Raw genomic sequence first — 19,548 nt, 5'->3', positions numbered from 1 at the left:
ATAGTGTGACAGATCGGCGGTTGTTACAAGCGTTTTGACATCCATACTGACACTAGATGGCACAACAAAAGATGGAAATATAGTAGATTCAAAACAAAAACTTCTGTTAAATTATCTGTTAAATGCAAAATTATAATGACTTTATTTGGGAGGATGAGAGCTCAACTGACTTTTTTCTCTCATCTTGTTGTTTGCTTACTGTTGTTAAATAATGAGGTGAAAGTCACCCGCTAATGTAAAAGAAAAGACGTGACAGCCAATTCAATCCATTCAGTTCACTCATTATCTACCGGTGGGAAAGTGGCAGTTAAAAACAAGATTCTGAGGGAAGATAGCTCGCAATTTCCCTCTTTCCTCATGTTGCTGCTGTCTTGCCATTTCCAGTAATCTATATGAGATAACATATGCATCTTCATTAGCCATGTCGCCTCACATTTTATCTGGGCAACTGCCACCGTCCTTATTAATTTAACAATAATTAGCTGTCAGAGTGGTATTCTCCCATTCCATTCAATTTGAATTTATTTGAATATTATGTAGTGCCATCTAGTGGCAGTCACAAATATTGCTAGTAATCATGCCAAACATTTTCTTGAAAGAAATTATGAAATGTTCAAATTGGAAAAAAAGTATGGCACTTTCATAGAAATTAAATGACTGGAACCAGCATTTCAAGAGCTTTGACTAAAATTTGGCACTCATTCTCAATATACCGTATAACGTCAGTCACGGTTGAGTTACCCTGCTGTTAAAATACTAACACAGTGAGAGCAATATATAGAGAGGCTAAAAAAGGAGGAGGGGACAGTAGGAGTATGAAAGAAAATGAAACCAGAAATAAAACTGCTACATGTTTTTTTTTTTTCATTATTTCAGAAGTCTGTTCCTTTCAAACAAAGTGACATCACCAAATGCTCCTTATAACGATGATATCAGCATTCACAGTTCTGATTGGAGGAGAGGAAAGATTAAGAGGGCTCCAAGCTAAATCTGACTGGGGCAAAAGAGTTCTAGAAAACATGACATCACTGCTTTCACTCTCATTGGATGGGAGTATTGGAGTAGCTCTGTGTAGCTAATGCCGTTCGCGAGGAACAAAGGGGTTCCAGCTTGTTGCGATGACCATCCACAGAAGCCATTACAAGAGATCAGAGTGACTGTGTGTAACTAATCAAACAGTGGCATTGCTCTTCAAAGAACAGACTCAAAAATAACAGAGTCTACAATATGAATATTTATATCTGCTGTTCACTAATATAAACGGAGACTTGTAGTTGTAGAAGAAATGACACGCTTATCTGAGCCATTCCAATGGGCTGCAAGTTTCTATGACACTATTTACTGTTCTTATTGAAAAGTTGAATAGCTGGAGCAGTCTTTATGGAGCCAAAGAGAAAACGTGTGGAAACTTTCAATAAACAAACCAGAATAGCATAAGTAAAAGGATAAAGAGGACTTATTTTTGTAAACATGACATCATTACTCACAGAATAGAGAACCGCTATCCATTGTTCTGATTGAAGGAGAGGACAGATGACATCATAATTCTCAGCTCCGTTCGGAGGAGAACTGGAGTTGTAACAGACACGGCATCAGTGCTGTCTGAATTGGCATGTATTACTTCCCAGTCTCGCCTCACAGTCGAGTGTTTAAGTATACGAACGAGTTTCCCAGTTTGGTGTGCATCTCCCTCTTCCATTCTCTGTCATACTTCGCTCTCCAGGCTGGAGAAGTGGGCGGAACCCCTCCGAGAGCACAGACTTTTGGCCTTGAGGGGCAGGTGGGGGGAGTAGAATCTTCGTGGCTGGGGTACGGAACGTAGTCTCTGGTACTGCAGCTTGGCGCTGGTGGGGCCCATTGCGGACGCTTGCGGGGCGCCCGCCCCGGGGGAGATGACGGAGGGGGGAGACACAGAGGAAGAGGAAGGGGGGGCGGGGATGGGGAGCGGGAGGGAGGAGGGGGCGGGGAGCGCGGCGGAGGGGAGGGACGGCAGGAGGGCCTGCGGGGGAGAGGGAAGGGGCTGTGCGGAGTGCTCAGTCAGTTGGGCCTGCTGGGTGCTGAGGTTGGACTGGCTGCCGGATTTGGGCTGGTTCGTGTCGGGTTTGGGGGGCAGCGCTTTGGGCCGGGAGCTGCCGCTGAAGCTGTGGCAGTGGGGCAGCAGCTCCTCCTGGCTGCGGGACGAGGCCCTGCCCCGTTTGGAGTGTGCGTGGGGGCGGCCGTGAGGGTACTGGCAGAAGCAGGGGCCGGTCTCGCGCTCCCTGTCCCGCGTGCGGCCCTTCCCCTTCCCCCCGCCCTTCTGCTTCTTCTCCGGCTTCATGGGCAGCTTGTCCACGGACCAGTACCGCCGCGGCGGGGGAAGCGCCGCAGGCGGGGGGGGCCACTGCGACCCCAGACCCCCGCTGCCTCCCCCTGAACCCCCCCAGCCTACTCCCGCTCCCGAGCCCCAGCCATCCCCCCCGGCCCCCCACCCGTCTCCCCGGCCCAGGATGGAGTCGTCCCGACTGTTTATGCTGCCCCCCTTCTCCCTGGAGGGGTAGGTCCCGAAAAACCAGCCCCCTCCTCCTATGCCCCCACCTCCTCCACCCATGCTGCCCTCCCAGTACCTCTCGAACCTTCCAAACTCACCCGAGGACCCGTCGTCCGAAAAGCTCTCCTCCGCCCTACACCTGTCCCTCTCCGACTCTGAGACGGCCCCACGGCCTGCGGCCCTCCGCACCCTGTCCTCCACCCTGTCCCTCTCCTCCTCTATGTCCTCGTCGTCCTCGTCCTCAGAGTCCCACTCATGGAAGGACAGGCCCTCCCTCGTGTGGGCCCTGCCTCTCTCGTAGTGCATCAGCAAGGGTCTCCTCTCCCCCGCCCTGCCTCCTCCTTCCCTCTCCCCAGCTCCGCTCTTCCGTCGCTTGGTGGAGGACGGCAGGAGGGGGTGGAGGGAGGAGGGGGGGGTGTCGGTAGACGGATCGCCCCCTCCGCCTCCGCTCACCCAGAACTTGACAGAAGCGGGGAGCTTGTTAAGGTTGGGGTAGCGCTTGCTTGGCGGCTGATGTCTGGAACGGGAGCGAGAGCGGGAGCCTTTGCGGTGGCGATCCCTGCTCCTGCGTCTCCCGCTGTCCTCCTCCTCCCTGTCCTCCCCTTCCTCATCGCCTCCTTCCCTCCTCCTTTCCCTGTCTCCTTCCCAACCTGAATCCCTGCTCTTTTCCCCAAATGTATTACGATACTGGGCTGAGTAAGATGAGTAGTCTTGAGACATCCCTCCATCCCTGTCTCCCTCCACCTCCTCCCTCTCGGCCTCAATGTCCCCTTCCTCGGGCTCGGAGCGCTTGCCCACAGATGCTTTCTTCCTCTTCTTCGTCTTCATCGCTTTCTTCTTCCTCTTTTTCACCTTGCGCCTCTTCCTCTCCCTCTCTCTCTCCCTCTCCCGCTCCTCTCTCTTTTTCCTCTTCTTGCTCTTCTTCTTCTTTTTCTTCTTCTCCTTCTCCTTCTCTTTTCGCCGCTTCTTGTCGCGTTTCCGCTCCTCGGTGCCGGCCCCTCCCCCGCTCCTGTCTCTCTCCCTCTCGCCCCACCCCGCCCACCACTCCTGCAGCTGGGCCAGCTGGCTCCCGCCCCTCTCGCGCGCCCGCTCCCGCTCTCCCTTCAGCGGACGGGGCTTGCGCGGCGGTATGGGGGGCGGCGGCGGCCCGTGAGTGAGGGAGCGGGGCGAAATGAGCGACCTGTCCCGGTCATGACCCAGCAGCAAGCTGGACTCCTCCGTCAGCTCCTCCATGTCATCGTCATCCTCGCCCTCGAAGCCATCCTCCCTGCTCTTCGAGGACACGGACGAAGAAGAGGACGGGGAGGTCGAACGGGAGGTAGAGGCGGAGGAAGAGGAGGATGTGCTGGAGGTAGAGGTGGAGCTGGAGGTGGAGGTGTAGGGGAGAGAGGGAGAAGGGGACGGTGGGGTGTAGGTGGGGGACAGAGGAACAGGCACAGGCAGCGGGAGAGAGGGCGAGTGGCGGCCCCTCCGGCCGGCTGGATCCCTCACTCCGTCCCTCCCTCCCCCACGCCTTCCCAGAGGAAGAATGTTCTCGTACAAAGGCCCTCCTGATTCTTTTGGTTTCTTGGGGCGGCGTTTTCTCCAAAAAGCGGAGGGGAGAGGGGGGGAGGGGTGTGGTAGTGGGGGGTTAGGTGGCAGAGGGGCAGGGGCCTGACTTTTGGGAGGCAACCGAGGGGTTCCCAAAGATTTGACCCCCTTCCCCTGACCCCCTGCACCACCACCCACAGCCACCTTCTTCCCAACCCCGTGATCTGCACTCTTCTCCTGGTAGAAAGCCACGGTCGCTGGAGGGGGCTGAGGGTGGCCCCTCTGGGTAGTCTTAGGTGTTTGGGAGCCTCCGGTTTGTGGATCCACACAGGGCCCAAGGCCCTCTGGGTCGATCGGCCCATAGTAACGCTTGTATCCATCCAGGCCCCCGCCCCCACCGCCCACCCAGTTAGGAGCAACCTTCTGCTGGAACGGCCCCAGTTCCGTGATCCCACTGATCCCACCGATCCCACCCCTGACACCAATGGGATTGGCTCCAGCTGTCTTTGGGAGCCTCCAGCGGTCGACCACGGCCGACCTCCGATCGGGACGGGGTAGGAAGGTGGAGCAGGGTAGAGGAGCTCCCAGGATGGGCGTGTTTGAAGCCCCGAGGGCGGTCCCAGAATGAGCTACCGTCGGGGGGGACCCTGGTAGCGGGGTCTTATAGGCTTGCTGCGGTTGCTGCTGTGGCGGCTGTTGTTGCTGTGCCATGGAGATCGCGGGGTTGGCAACAGCTGCCGTGACAACATGTGGCGGCGGGGGAGGGGGCATCATGGCGTGGTGATGGGTAGGGAGGGTGGGTTTTGCTCCTCCTTGGGCAGTTTCATCCTCGAAACTGCAGCAACTGTACATTCCCTGCGTGAAAGACAGAGCGAAATAAGGGCATAAGCATAAACATATGGACACTTAATGACAGTCGCTACCGTTTGGCACTGAAGGCTGCCATTACTATTTAAGCCACAGTATTTCCTGTAGTGTGCATTTGCCTTTATTACCTTGAATCCTGGAAACATTTTGTGCTTACACTAGCACTGCCCTGCTCTAGCAAACCACAGAATACTGCTCTGCATAGCATCATTGAACAGCATTCTTTATTCCCCTAATAAGAATCGCTCTGAATCCAAAGTGGTCCGATTCTTATCTTTTCATATGGTTCCAGTGCAATATGCAATGCTTTGCATACTGTAGGCTTTCTGAAAATGGGATGCATATTAAAATCGCTGACAGTAAACATTTGTGGGTGTGTCGCCGTGCTCAGCACTAACCCTGCTGAAGGCTAGGAGGAAGTCCAGGCTGCCCGAGTGGCCCATGCAGTGCCTGAGCCTCCAGTAGACCAGGTGCTCCCAGGCGAACACCAGCAGGCTGAGGCCCATAGCCACCAGCAGCATGTAGAACACCCCCGCCATGTTGTCGATGTCCAGCTTGGAGCTCATCACCTCAATCTTGTCGTTGTGGCAGATCCCCGAGAGCCAGAGGCGCTCCAGCATCTCAATCTCGTCTGGAAGTGGGGTGGGGGGGGGTGGGGGGGGGTGCGACAGAGGGAGAGGAGGAAAGTGAGGAGGAAGAAAAGGCGATGCCAGTCGGAGATCGGCCACCCTCCTCGCGTGGGGAAACGCACACCTCTATTACCATTCCACCCGGAGAATAAGGGACATGGAGAAGGTTGGAGGTGAAGCATAAAAACGGTGAAGAAAATTGATGTGGCAGGGGTGGTGTGGCCCTGTATTACTATTATATGTGAGGGTAGGGGGAGGAGGGGGGAGGGCTGCAGGAAAAAGACATTCCTTTCACTCGCCGCTGCTGCATTATGTCAGAACATTTGATTGGAACGGGAATATTAGAGCCAGAAACAGCGAAGAAATGGAGGGAGATTGTGCCATTATGACAAACAGTGGGAAGTCTCTTCAGTTTGGAGTCAGAGAGGATGGAGAAAAGGGTAGAGGGGAGGGGAGAGACAGAGGGAGAACATGGAAAAGAGGGAGAAAAGAGAGGGAGAGATCATTATCATTTAATTGTGGTGGAGGGTGGACGGAGAGTCTCTCCAGTGTCTCAGACTCACGTAAGATGGCTCTTGAGGTTTCCTCGACTTGATTTTCTCAAATGAACGTTCATCTTCTGTCCACGGGGGGCCGACCGAGCCAAAGTTTTCAAATCAACAATTTTGCTCGGTTTGTTTCCAATTATCCCGTCATCTTTGATTTCATTGTTTCACTGACTCCCACGTTAGCAAGATGACTGACAGCCAATCTCAGCCAGATAACCACGATTATGAATAAAGGAGAACGTAGAAAGAAAGTTTCTCCTTTTAATCTCAATAAAGTTATTTGTTTCTCTTGACATTATTATTGATATTATTATTAGTAGTAGTAGTAGTCATAGTAGTAGTAGTAGTAGTAGTAGTAGTAGTAGCAGTGGTAATATTCTCCATCCTCCTCTTCTTAACAAACTATTTTAAATATTTTAGGTTCTAGTGACAAATCTTCAGTAATATACTGCAGTATCATATACAGTACTGTGCAGAATTCTTGGGCACCCTAGACTTTATTATATATATGCTTTGTGTGTGTGTGTGTGTGTGTGTGTGTGTGTGTGTGTGTTAGTATAAAAGAACACATTTGAGATTTCCAAATATTCATTTTCCAAAAGATTTAATTTTACTTTTTTAATTAAAAAAGTAGCATATTACTGTAAGCAAGTAACTACTTTTTACATAAAAACTTGATCAAGGCTGTCTGAGATCAGAAGCAAGGAGCCAACCAAAGTCTGCAGAACAACTGTGCCAAGTTCTCCAACATGCTTGGAACAACCTCCCTGCTGATTGTCTTATAGAACTGCAGGACAGCCTTGGCCATCTCACAGAAGTGATGCAGTTTTAACGGGTCACAAAAAATATTGATTTGATTCAGTTTTTAACTATTCTGCCAAATTAGTCAAATGTATAGAATGTTTATTTAGGACCTTTCATTGAATTATTTTTGAAAGAATCTTATCTGTACAGAATGTTACACAGGTGCCTAAGACTTTTGCACAGTAGTGTAGTTCTGCCATGAAGGGGAGAGACATTTACATTCCGTTACATCTGCACTTAGTACATCTCAAGTTTCAAATTATACATAAAATAACTCTCCTTCCATCTCAAGCCCAAGATAAACTCCACTGGCTAACAATTTCTGACAGATAAGTTGGCAAACCCTGGAAAAAAGTGTCAAGCGGTGGGCCGTCCAAATTTCCTAGTCCATAAACGCATTGTACATTTTTGCAATTCAACCCAATGGCTCTTAAAACATCGTACCCGCACTGTGTTTACACTGGCTTGTGCTGCAATTAATAAAGTTGGCACCGCAGACTGTGCAATCTACTGAACATGATGTTGGGTGATTCTGCAGGTTGTGCAGCTGCACTGCGTTTGTTAATTCACCATGACAACAAAGCTTGACAAGGGAGGATCATTTGGCACATCACGGCGGAAAATGAGCCTAAACACGTTGATTATTATTTTATCCAGGATTTGTTTAAAAAGATCAGCGTAACCCCAATAAAATAATTGCCGCTGAGACCGAGGAATGCCACATTTTGAACAAATTACAGACATAGGAATACACTATTAGGTGAATCCTCCCGAGGAGTGCACCGCCAATATTTCTGGTTATCCGGCTAACGGCGGCTGATTGCGGTCATTCGACTTGGTGGTGGGAGTAATTTCAGAAGGAAATCAAACTTAATTGAAGGGCAAATGGATAATTGCAATCAAGCACACTGTGGATTAAAACATTGACTTGAGCGGCAGACTGATGAAAATGCAGTGACATAAATCTCGAGAGTTGATGCACGGGGCGAGGGGCGCGGAGGGGACCACGGCAACGGGGGGCGCGGGACACGCGAAGCGCGGCTTTCGGGGAGAGCCCAATACGTGCCTCAAATTCATTTCTCCCTTCAGAATGTAATATGTGTAATCCTTTGGTTGGTAATCCCTTGTGATAACACAGAACCATTACTACATTCATCTCCTTAAAAAACAGTGTGCCATTGTGCCATGAAAGGTATGCTGGAAATACAAGGGCATGTTTTCAGCCGAGAAAGCCTCTGTTTCATTTCAGCTCTTCGGTTTCTCATGTTAAGCTATTTCCTGGGCCTCGGTATTTAGCAGCAGTGTTATTTAATAGAAATTGGCATCAAATAACTGCATTATCAATGTTTAAGCAGCTCAGTTAGCTGCAGAGAGCTTTGTACTTCACACCATAACCAAAGCCGATTTAAAAACCTAGACGGAACATCCAGCTGAAACAATGCTTGGGATGTGTGTGGCACGCTGTACAATGACAATTACGCGTTAGCTTGTGAGGCGAGCAATGCCAATGATGCTAAACCATTACACAGCAAATCTTGCCTCCATAATCCATCATGAGCAAGAAAAACAGAATGATGGACGAATATACTATACAGGTATATCATCAAGCTCCAGTTCTGGGAAGACAATTTCATAATTTTCAACGCACAATTGAGCCACCCCCAATGTGATTTTTCCGCCATTCTCTTCAGTCGTAAAAAGTGATACCTTCCCAAAGGCTCCAAAAGATCAAATGTTCATTTTAAGCAGCCAGGGACAAGAGGCAGGCAACCCACTCCAGTATTCTTTTAGCTCTGCACACCACACTTCTCTGCTCCTCCAGTTTAAGGTCCTTCCGCACGCGCCCCTCCCCCACCCCCCACCAGCTCCTCACCGTCTCCCACCAGCTGCAGCAGAGCCAGGTCGAGGGGTCTCTTCCAGCGCGAGTTCTTATGCAAGGCGATGCCGTAGCCGGTGGTAGCGAAGACCTTCCCGGAACCGATGGTCATCACTTTGCAGCCCTCGTCCTTCCTAGCCATGTAGTTCAGCACAGCTGCATCGTAAATGAAGGCGTCCAGCTTCCTGCAGCGAGAAAGCGGGAAGGATTCAGAAAGTATTCCAGCACCCTCCACATATGGGTGTCTGCCAAATGATGAGAATATGCTGCTACTTTTTAGCCTACAACTGCACACTACCGCAAGTATTTGACCACAAACATAGCCACAACTACGGGCTACAACCACGATTGATAATCACCATCCCTATCATTACAATCATGATTATACTATATAATGCCTGTCTTCAGTACCAACAACTGTATATGTATTTTTAATGACCAAATGCGTGTAATTGTACTACTACTGCTACTATTGTTGTAACTACTACTGCTAGTACTGTTAATAATAGAACTGCAACAAACTCTACTAATACTACTACTACTACTAATAATAATAATAATAATAATAATAATAATAATAATTATGACCTCTGTTTAGCTAATACTCAAAATTATTATTATTGTTGTTGTTTATTTAATTTTTGTTGTTAATATTTGTTAAAACATTAAATTGCTGAGGGGGGAGCGGGCGGGTAGATGATGAACGGCAGAGTCTACAGCTATGTGTACAGAAATGATGTGACTTCTAATCACATAAGCGCTGCTTTGAATATGACCGAGGGGGAGATGGAAGGCAAGGTGTGACATAAGCTTATGAAAATGAATATGTGAGGATTAATAAATACAGATGTGGCAGGGATTTAAACTGAGAGGGTAAAGTAAGAAAAGCAGATACAGAGAAGACATTCCCACCGCCACAACTGCAGTAATGCTTATTATGTAGGGAGAGATAGAGAAAGGGGGAGAGGGATGGGAGAGGCAGAGAGGGACCTGAGAAAGAGATAAAGAGTGTGCATGTGTGTATGTGAGAGAGGGAGGGAGAGAGAGAGTTGCAGGCAGAAACACAGCGAGAGTGAGCGAGAGAGTGGTAGAAAAGAAGTAAAAGAGCTGGGGAGGAGCAAGAAAAGAGGGATAAACTCTGGCACTGACCCAGTCTTGAGGTTGGTGATGGCCTCCTCCACGCCCCTTTGGTTGTATTTGATCATGTACTGGTGCATGTCGGGGTAATTGCTGCGGATATTTTTCTCGGTGCTGCCGTTGGGGACCGTGCCGAACTTGAGCGGGGGGTACTGCTCCGTGGGGTGCTGGAACTGACAGGCGGGAGGAACAGGGGCAGGTTAGGGCGGTACATTCACAGAGACAGGACCACCTGGGGGACAGTAAAAATCAACTGTGCAGGAGAGAGAGACAAGAAGGCCATGCGGCACTCTGCTTAGCACAAACAGCGGAATGGCTCTGCTCTCACCGGAGACCCTGAGAAACGCTTCCCTCCCAATGCTCTGCCTACAGTAATCAACACTATGTCTCCCTTCATTTTCTGTGCTAGGGCTCACTGTCTCAGCCTTTTACTCTTCCACACTTATATTACCCTCTTTTATTTTCAAATGTTGCAATGTGCTCTTGAAAGCTGTATAATAAATGAAATCTATTTTAATATTGTTTATTATATAATGTTTATTGCTCCATTTTTGCACTCTAGCGCGCGCGGGGGGGGGGGGGGGGGGGTACCTTTTTGTCGCTGAGGCCGGACACGGTGTCGATGTACTCCTCCTGGATCATGAACGCAGCCAGGTTGGCGGTGTAGCTGGCCAGGAAGATGACAGCGAAGAAGGCCCACACCAGCACCATGATCTTGCTGGTGGTCCCCCTGGGGTTCTCCACAGGGACAGAGTTGTTGAAGACCAGAGCCCACAGCAGCCAGATGGACTTCCCAATGGTGAACTTAGAGCCACCAGCCTCTGACGGAGCAAGGGAGAGGGTGAGAGGCAAAGAGTTAACAAAGTATCGACAGTCACTCCAAGGCACATGCAACACGGAATAAAGGCTTTATAATTCATGTGAGTGCGTTGGAATTTTTATATTTTCATGAATTTCATGCAGTCCGTTTCCAAAGAGCAACCGCTAGATACAACACTGCAAAAAAAAAAAAAAGTCAGACTTAACAAGCATCTTAGTCTTATATTTAGGCTCTTATAATCTTATGTATATTACTTTTTTTCTAAATAAGACAAAAAACTGCTAATGAGGTGAGAAATTTTGACTAATTTCAAGATTTGCAAATGGGGTGAGACACTGTACATAAAACAAGCTGATATATTTTGTACTTCTTATTACAAGACTAAAAGTGCTTGTGAAGACAGACAATTTTTGCAGTGGACCACACCCTCATAGCACACCTAGTACTTATTTACTCCAATTATCAGCTGTTACTATCAGGCCCAGAATACAGGGAGGAAGAGAAAAAGAGAGAGGCATGATGGGACAAGCATAATAGAAGCAGTGTGAATCACAGACGCTAGCGAGAGAGAGAGAGAGGAGAGAGAGAGAGAAAGAGAGAGAGTTAATAAAAAAGAAAGAGAGGCGCGCTGTTTAATGGCCCATTTGAATGGCAACAATGTTAAATAAATGATAACTCTTTCAATATTAAAAATATGGCTGCAGAACCACGCTCGGGAAGAAAAAGAGACGGAAACACGGTCGGTCTGCGGCCGGCAGCGGAAGGGCGGCCCTCACTCTTGCCACTCTGCAGGCTGCGGTTGTACCCCACGGGGCTGAAGAACTCGAAGATGAAGACGGTCACGGCGACCACGGTGAGGCACATGACGAACATCATCACCCACACGGCCGGGCTGTAAGGCTCTGCGAGACACAAGCGTCGACGTGGTGAGAGAGGAGCCCCCGTCTCTCTGGTGGCATAATTAGCAGTGCAGCAAGCCTACTGCATCGCTCTCAGTGTCAGTCTGAATGCCCCACAGAGCCCACTCCATCAGGGTCTGCTGCAATGCCCCACTAGTTACTGCTCACTTTATGTTGCAGCGTGGCTTCCAACTGTCTTCAACACTATCACAATTCATCATCTCCCAGTATATCACATCTCACTGGCTGTCATATCCAGTTTGTTATTTATTTATTTTTTTCCGCCCAGTGTATTCCCAATTTGTGGCCATTTCAGTAGCTGCTGAAAACTCAGCGCCGGCGCTCGACGCGTCCCAATTTGCCGCGCCTCACTCACCCAGGAATGCGGAGGGCGAGACCGTGCCGTTGCTACGAGAGACCATGACGCTGATGCCCGTCTCCACGAAGGGGACGGAGAAGTCCACCACCTCGGACCTCTCCTCGTTGATGGTCAGGGAGCCAATCGCCATGTCCGCTCGCTGGTACACCACCTGGCGGTCACAGGGGGGGGTGAACTGAGCAGCGGGAGGTGGCACACGTGCAGACAGCTCCGCAGTGGTGTGTGAGTACGCGCCACGAACTTCCAAAAGAAAATTAACATTTGTGTTTCTAAAGGCATGCAGCTGGGGCTATACGTTTCAAGTGGTTGGATTTAGATCAAGTCCATGCAAATGACTAGTGATGAATACTCATTAATAACTGGCGCATAAGAGACAACTGTTTTTTTCTTCTTCTTTTTTTTCACTGGAGATGACCCCGCTAACCTCTCCGACCATGCCGTTCCACACCCCGTCGATCTTCTTCCCGTGCTTCCCATTGGTTACTAGGTAGAGGTCGTAGGTGAAGCCTACGATCTTGGCCAATCGTTTGAGGATGTCAATGCAGAAGCCTTTGCAGCACTGCTTCGTGGGCGCCATGCCTTCTGGAACCACGCTACAGACGCAGGAGGAGAGAGGAGGAGAGAGGAGGAGGGGTGCGGGAGGGAGAAAGGAGAGAGCGTTAAGGTGACAGAGTGCTAAGGGGGGCGAAAAGGAGCGAGCGATAATGTGAAAGAGTGCAAAGAGGGCGATAAGCTGCTAATGAGCTGTAATTGGGGTGCGAACCCGCCCCCCCCACCCCCCACCCCCCGCAGACCTGGTGTTGACGGGGCGACGGCAGGGGACGGAGTCTCGGATGCAGGTGCCCGAGGCGGGGTCTGCAGCCTCCACGATGACGAAGGGCCGCTCCTCCAGGGTCACGACCCGCAGGTGCTGGGCGTCGTCGGGGGGCTGCAGGAAGGGGCCGTAGCGGGACCAGGCGGGGTAGCGCAGCCTCAACACCCCGTTCTCCCACCAGCCCACCTGGGGACAGGGACAGGGCCAGGGCCCGCACACACAGGAAGGACAGGAGGGTGAGGACCATCTGATAAACGGACACGGGCAAAATTCACAAAATTAAACAGGCCCAAGCTACTTATGACCCGAACAGTAGGGTCCTGCACTGAAAATCATTTATTCATTTGTAATGGATGATATGCTCCGGTGAGCAATCGATAGTGCCGACAGACAACGGGATGACTTTGCACACAGGATATAACGTTTAGCTAATAAAAAAATCTGCGGCGAATATTTAATTTAATAGATAAGTGACAAAATCAGGTTTCTGAAGAAGAACATAGAATAGAACAAGAAAACCTACTTGAAAGGGAGTCAGTAAATTGGCTAGTCAGCATATTTCGGCATGCTGGGACCGGACTCTGAAGGGCTTATAACGAACAGAGAGAGAAGAGTGTGCGAACGGCTCTGCCTCTCTAACCACACTGCAGAAAAGCGGGCTGAATATTAATAACAAATTTAGACAGGTGACATTATCTGTCTGCCTAGAATGTTTTATACAGCAGTTGGTCCGCCAGATAGAAACATCCTATGGAAACGTCAAAAGTCGCAAGTGAGGAGTTCCAAATATAGCACCCCAGGCATCGGAATGCGGATAGCGTAGCACGCCTGTTGCAGTCTATTACAAGTCTTTTCATTCGCTCCACACCATAGTGGAGTCAGACCCAGCTGCCATGAAGACGGGGGTGCTACTCACCACAGCCTGCCACAGCTCCTTCCTCTCGCACGCACGGGCGACTGCAGAGGAGGGATGCTCTGCTGGATTACCCCGGCCATCACGCAGGCCACAAGCCTTCCCGTGCCAACTACTCAAACTTCTCTAAATGCTAACACCGTTCCGCAGGGAGCCATTTTTCTCCAAGATGCCTTTAAAATGATCAGCAGCGGGGAAAATCTTTTGATATATGTGCCAGAATTAGTCAATTAGATCGGTTCAGCGCTCGAGAGCAGACAGCAAAACGCGAGAGGTGAAACATAAAATGCCGCATCAAGTCTAAACCAGTAAATAAAAGCTCCTTAGTTGCACACACCAGTGGAGAGCAGGCTCACGGTTTTTATGTTTCTGCCTGTGTTTCTGCGTGACTGTTAGCCGATGGCCACACTGCAGCTGTATATTTCTTACAGCCCTGAGACGGCACAGTCACTGAGGGTCTCTTACCTCTTCCCACCCTCTTCCAGGTGTGTAGGAGATCACGTCAAGCGAGGGGTTAGCCAGGTAGCCGTCACTGTTGAAGGAGTAATCTCTCCCTCCCAACGTTATATTGCTGAAATATCTGAGACACAGAGAGGGCACAGCGATTACACTCACAGACAGCGTTGTTATTACACCAGTACGCAGTCACTCTCCCCGCCAGTCGCTCACGACATGGCAGCGGTGTTGGAACATGGTAGCCATCACAGAATTAGGCACAGCGGCAGCTGTGAGCTGCATGCCACAGCACTCAGCTTCAGGGAGAGAGCAACAGGGGCGATGTGGTAAACGCACGCTGATTGTTCTCGCCAGAACTGGCAGGCCTGGGACAAAAGAACATCATATCCAAACGTTCCTCACAAAGACTGCAGTTACAGCTGACAGACAGCGTGTGGCAGCACAAAGATCCAATTTTTCATAATAATTTATTTCATATTAAGGATTTTTTTTTGGGGGGTGTTTATGCTCCTTCTCCATGAAAGACACTTTCACTTCGAACAAATTATTTATTTATCCGATGTGATGCTTTCAGCTCGATTGTCTTCCCTCTTCAAACACAAATACACAGGTACACACAAACGCGCATACGCACACACACGTCTGTGCGGATATTTCATTTAAATTTCTCTAAGGTGTATCTGTCTCTTGTGAGGCCTCACAACCACTGTACCACAAATATAAGTAGAAACCCCCCAAAAAATGAGACTTAGATCAGATGTGTTTCTTCAGTCACTGCAGAAAGCTGTAATGTGAAAAATGGATCTGTTTTTCGGATCACTGAGAAACTGGACAAAACGAATGTGGCTTTGCATCCCACCTCATTCTGTCAGGGACCCTGTGCGTGTGGTTGGCATCCGTCTGGCAGTTGCTGACAAAGTTGGGCCCCCCCATTAAGCCGAACTCCTTCCTCAGAGCCACCGCCCCGTGTGACAGCACCGACACCCCCCTGGCGATCCTCTTCCTGGGCTCGTCCCTCCAGCCCTGGGGCCTAACAGCGAACAGCGCCCGCGGGAGCCCATCCATCCCCAGGCCAGCCAGGGCAGGCCCCACCGCGAACCACATGTGAGAGGGGCCGGCCTGCCCCGCTGCCCAGGCCGCCTTGAACACCAGGTCAGCCTCCTCCTGGGAGCAGTACAGCAGACGCACCTGAGGGCAGGACAGGAGTTAGGGTTACCGACACTCCCGCCTGACTCTGAGCACAGCAGGGTTATTACTGACACTCCCGCATGACTCTGAGCACAGCAGGGTTGTTACTGACACTCCGCATGACTCTCAGCACAGCAGGGGTTATTACTGACACTCCCACCTGACTCTCAGCACAGCAGGGGTTATTACTGACACTCCGCATGACTCTCAGCACAGCAGGGGTTATTACTGACACTCCGCATGACTCTCAGCACAGCAGGGTTTATTACTGACACTCCCACCTGACTCTGAGCACAGCAGGGGTTATTACTGACACTCCCGCATGACTCTCAGCACAGCAGGGGTTATTACTGACAGTCCTACCTGAGTCTGAGCACAGCAGGGTTATTACTGACACTCCACATGACTCTCAGCACAGCAGGGGTTATTACTGACACTCCCACCTGACTCTGAGCACAGCAGGGTTATTACTGACACTCCACATGACTCTCAGCACAGCAGGGGTTATTACTGACACTCCCACCTGACTCTGAGCACAGCAGGGTTATTACTGACACTCCCACATGACTCTCAGCACAGCAGGGGTTATTACTGACACTCCCACCTGACTCAAAGCACAGCAGGGGTTATTACTGACACTCCCGCATGACTCTCAGCACTGCAGGGGTTATTACTGACACTCCGCATGACTCTCAGCACAGCAGGGTTTATTACTGACACTCCCACCGGACTCTGAGCACGGCAGGGGTTATTACTGACACTCCGCATGACACTCAGCACAGCAGGGTTTATTACTGACACTCCCACCTGAGTCTGAGCACAGCTGGGGTTATTACTGACACTCCCGCATGACTCTCAGCACAGCAGGGGTTATTACTGACAGTCCTACCTGAGTCTGAGCACAGCAGGGTTATTACTGACACTCCACATGACTCTCAGCACAGCAGGGGTTATTACTGACACTCCCACCTGACTCTGAGCACAGCAGGGTTATTACTGACACTCCACATGACTCTCAGCACAGCAGGGGTTATTACTGACACTCCCACCTGACTCTGAGCACAGCAGGGTTATTACTGACACTCCACATGACTCTCAGCACAGCAGGGTTATTACCGACACTCCCGCCTGACTCTGAGCACAGCAGGGTTATTACTGACACTCCCACCTGACTCTGAGCACAGCAGGGTTATTACTGACACTCCACATGACTCTCAGCACAGCAGGGATTATTACTGACACTCCCGCATGACTCTCAGCACAGCAGGGTTATTACTGACACTCCGCATGACTCTCAGCACAGCAGGGTTTATTACTGACACTCCCACCTGACTCTGAGCACAGCAGGGGTTATTACTGACACTCCGCATGACACTCAGCACAGCAGGGTTTATTACTGACACTCCCACCTGACTCTGAGCACAGCTGGGGTTATTACTGACACTCCCGCATGACTCTCAGCACAGCAGGGGTTATTATTGACACTCCCACCTGACTCTGAGCACAGCAGGATTATTACTGACACTCCGCATGACTCTCAGCACAGCAGGGGTTATTACTGACACTAGCGGTTACCAACACTCCCACCTAACTCACAGTATAGCAGAGGTTATTACTGACACTCCCGCATAACAGGGGTTAGAGGTACTGACACTCCTGTCTGACTCTCAGCATAGCAGGGGTTATTACTGACACTCCTGTCTGACTCTCAGCACAGCAGGGGTTAGGGGTACTGAAAATCGGGAGGGAGAAAGAGAGGGAGACAGATGAAAAGAGAAAGAGAGATGGAGAGAAAGGCAGAGACAGTGAATGAGAGAGAGGGAGAGAGAGTGGAAAGAGAAAGAGGCAGAGAGAGATGGAGGGAGAGACAAAGAGACAGATAGCAAGCAAGAGAGAAAAAGAAGGAGGGGAGATGAATGGAGTATGAAAGAGAGTTAGATGGATCAAGGAAGTATGGAAGGATCATTGTATACCATTTATGTTCGGTTCTACTGTACGATTAACATAAAACACTATGCAGCGCCTCGCAAAAAAAACTTCACCAACACAAGACCCTGGAGAAATGACCCATGCTCCTGTTTTGAACTGAGCCAAACACAGCAATATGTTAATGAACTTTAATTAATACTAATTGCCAATGCACGCATTTCATGAACGAACTCAGCTAAGTAAGCAGATGCAAGGGTCCATTAACCCTGAAGCGAAAGGAGAGCAAGGACAGGTGAGGGTTAATCTACTGCTGGTACGGGCAGTGGGCACCGCACTACACTGACATTGACACTAAGAGAGACAGATTGAAGGAAAACAGTATACACTTGACTGCGCAATGAATGAGCATTTACCATGACATTAAAATTGAAACAACAGGGTCACACAGAAACTTGTTTCCGTGTCTCTGGGCGAATGGGTAAACAGGGGAGGGGAGAGCGGGGGGAGGGGGGGGGGGGGGGGAGGCGGCGCGGTAAGAGGCAGGACATCCGTCTTCCTCCCCTCACCTGGGCCTCGTTCTCCTTCAGCAGCCTCCTGGCGCGAGCACCCCCCGGATCGTCCGTGAGGTTCAGCATCACCACGTTCTTCTTCTCCCAGCCAATGAACGAGCCGTCCGTCAGGCCCTCCACTATCGACAGGAAGTCCTGGTAGCCATGGTGACGGGTCGACACGACCGAAAAGGCCGTCCAATCGTATTCCTCTAGCACTTCGAATATCACCTCCAATTGGAGTGCGGTGGAGGAGCTGAATTGTAGATAGATTGAGCCACTCTCCTGCAGTGGGTTTGGAGGAGAACAATGGGTATCTGACTGTGAATACTTTAATCATAACATTTCCCATGACTGCAGTCTATTCATTCAAGCTTTTTTTCATACGAAGCTGCTGACTGCAGGCTAACCATAGAGAAAAGAAGGAACAGAGGTTGCCTTAGACTCTCCTGGGCACTCTGGGACATAGAGTCATGCAGAAAATCTGCAGTACATACCAATGATCTTCAAAGGAAGATCATGAGAGGAACTTGACTCAATTTCCCATGAGTCATTGATCAAAACAAAGAAATTTGTTTGCACAGCTGTATTTTATGGTGTAGTCTTTCAACAGCTATTGAACATCCAACAGCTGTGTAGTGCAACCGCACAGGAAAATGATGCTCAATGGGCCTCATGCAAGAACCGCTCGTACCAACTGATTTGTCCTTAAATCACTTGCACGACACCTACAGTATCATATATACTGTACTGTAATGGGCATCTTCATTTAGGACAGTTGTCTGAAGTTAGTTGTGCTTGTTGAATCCGACGGGGCACACGTACGCAGAAAGTAAGAGAAATGTATGATTACATAAGATAATGTTCTTGCATCAGGCCCACCGTGCACAGAACGCAGACTCAGGAGCGAATACAGGCACAGCAAAGACACCCTACCTGCGGCATCCTGCCCAGGCCCGCTCCGCCTCCTACAGCCACGATGGGGAGCCCGGTCTGGGCCGAGAAAAACTCCAGCATGGGGGCCAGAGGACTCTTGGGGGACAGGGGGGCCCTCTCCTCCTCGTACACCAGCCCCTGCAGGGGCCGGGAGGCCAGGAGTTCACAGAGCTGCAGCAGTAAGGTCCTGGGGCTGCTGTCGTTGACCGCCAGCCAAATCACGTTGGCGGACCCCCACTGCGTGATTATGCTCTTCCCCAGGCTGTTTGAAACCCTTCCAAACGCCACCCCGGGGTACAGCACCCTGCCCCCGCCCCCGGACTCCATGGCCCCGATGCCCATCTCCGGGTGCAGGGACGACCCGGAGTAGATCACCGCGATGTTCAGGCTGCCGAACGAGCCGGAGCTCTCTCTCTCCCGGGGGCGGAGCAGCAGCGTGGGGGAGGGGTTGGCAGGCCCCACCCACAACAGCAGGGCCAGTAGGAGAGAGAGGGTGGGTGCCTCGGCCATCCCAGTGGACGTTGGGGGAGTGGCCGCGGAGCGTACAAACGGAGGGCACCTGCACAAACGGAGGAGGGAGAGCACTCGTTTGAGAGTTCCGCGTCTGATAAGGAAAAGTAAGACAATTGAAATTGGCAGTACAGAGAGATGTGGAAATGGGAGATGGAAGGTAGTTGAAAGTGATGGGAGTAAAGGAAAGTGATCAAATAGGCATTATGGAATCTAGAGACAGAGGCTGAGCAGCATG

General features: G+C 50.4%; 1 protein-coding gene across 1 annotated transcript; it reads right to left on the bottom strand.

The window, feature by feature from the left end:
• Window positions 1-1,705: 1,705 nt before the first annotated feature.
• On the bottom strand, window positions 1,706-19,548 carry LOC133133932 (glutamate receptor ionotropic, NMDA 2D; the record flags this gene model as incomplete). Its single annotated transcript, XM_061250275.1, has 18 exons — window positions 1,706-1,844; window positions 1,989-3,044; window positions 3,216-4,233; window positions 4,345-4,912; window positions 5,323-5,555; window positions 8,779-8,966; window positions 9,931-10,091; window positions 10,510-10,739; window positions 11,515-11,640; window positions 12,014-12,167; window positions 12,441-12,609; window positions 12,811-13,016; window positions 14,209-14,323; window positions 15,059-15,387; window positions 17,883-18,149; window positions 18,801-19,074; window positions 19,162-19,188; window positions 19,532-19,548. Coding segments are annotated over 18 exons (5,277 nt in total), but the record flags the coding sequence as incomplete, so codon positions are not given.

This window comes from Conger conger, chromosome 1, assembly GCF_963514075.1.
Source record: "Conger conger chromosome 1, fConCon1.1, whole genome shotgun sequence".
NCBI lineage: Eukaryota > Metazoa > Chordata > Actinopteri > Anguilliformes > Congridae > Conger > Conger conger.
The sequence above is the reverse complement of the archived record's forward strand: the minus strand, read 5'-3'. Positions and strand labels throughout refer to the sequence as shown.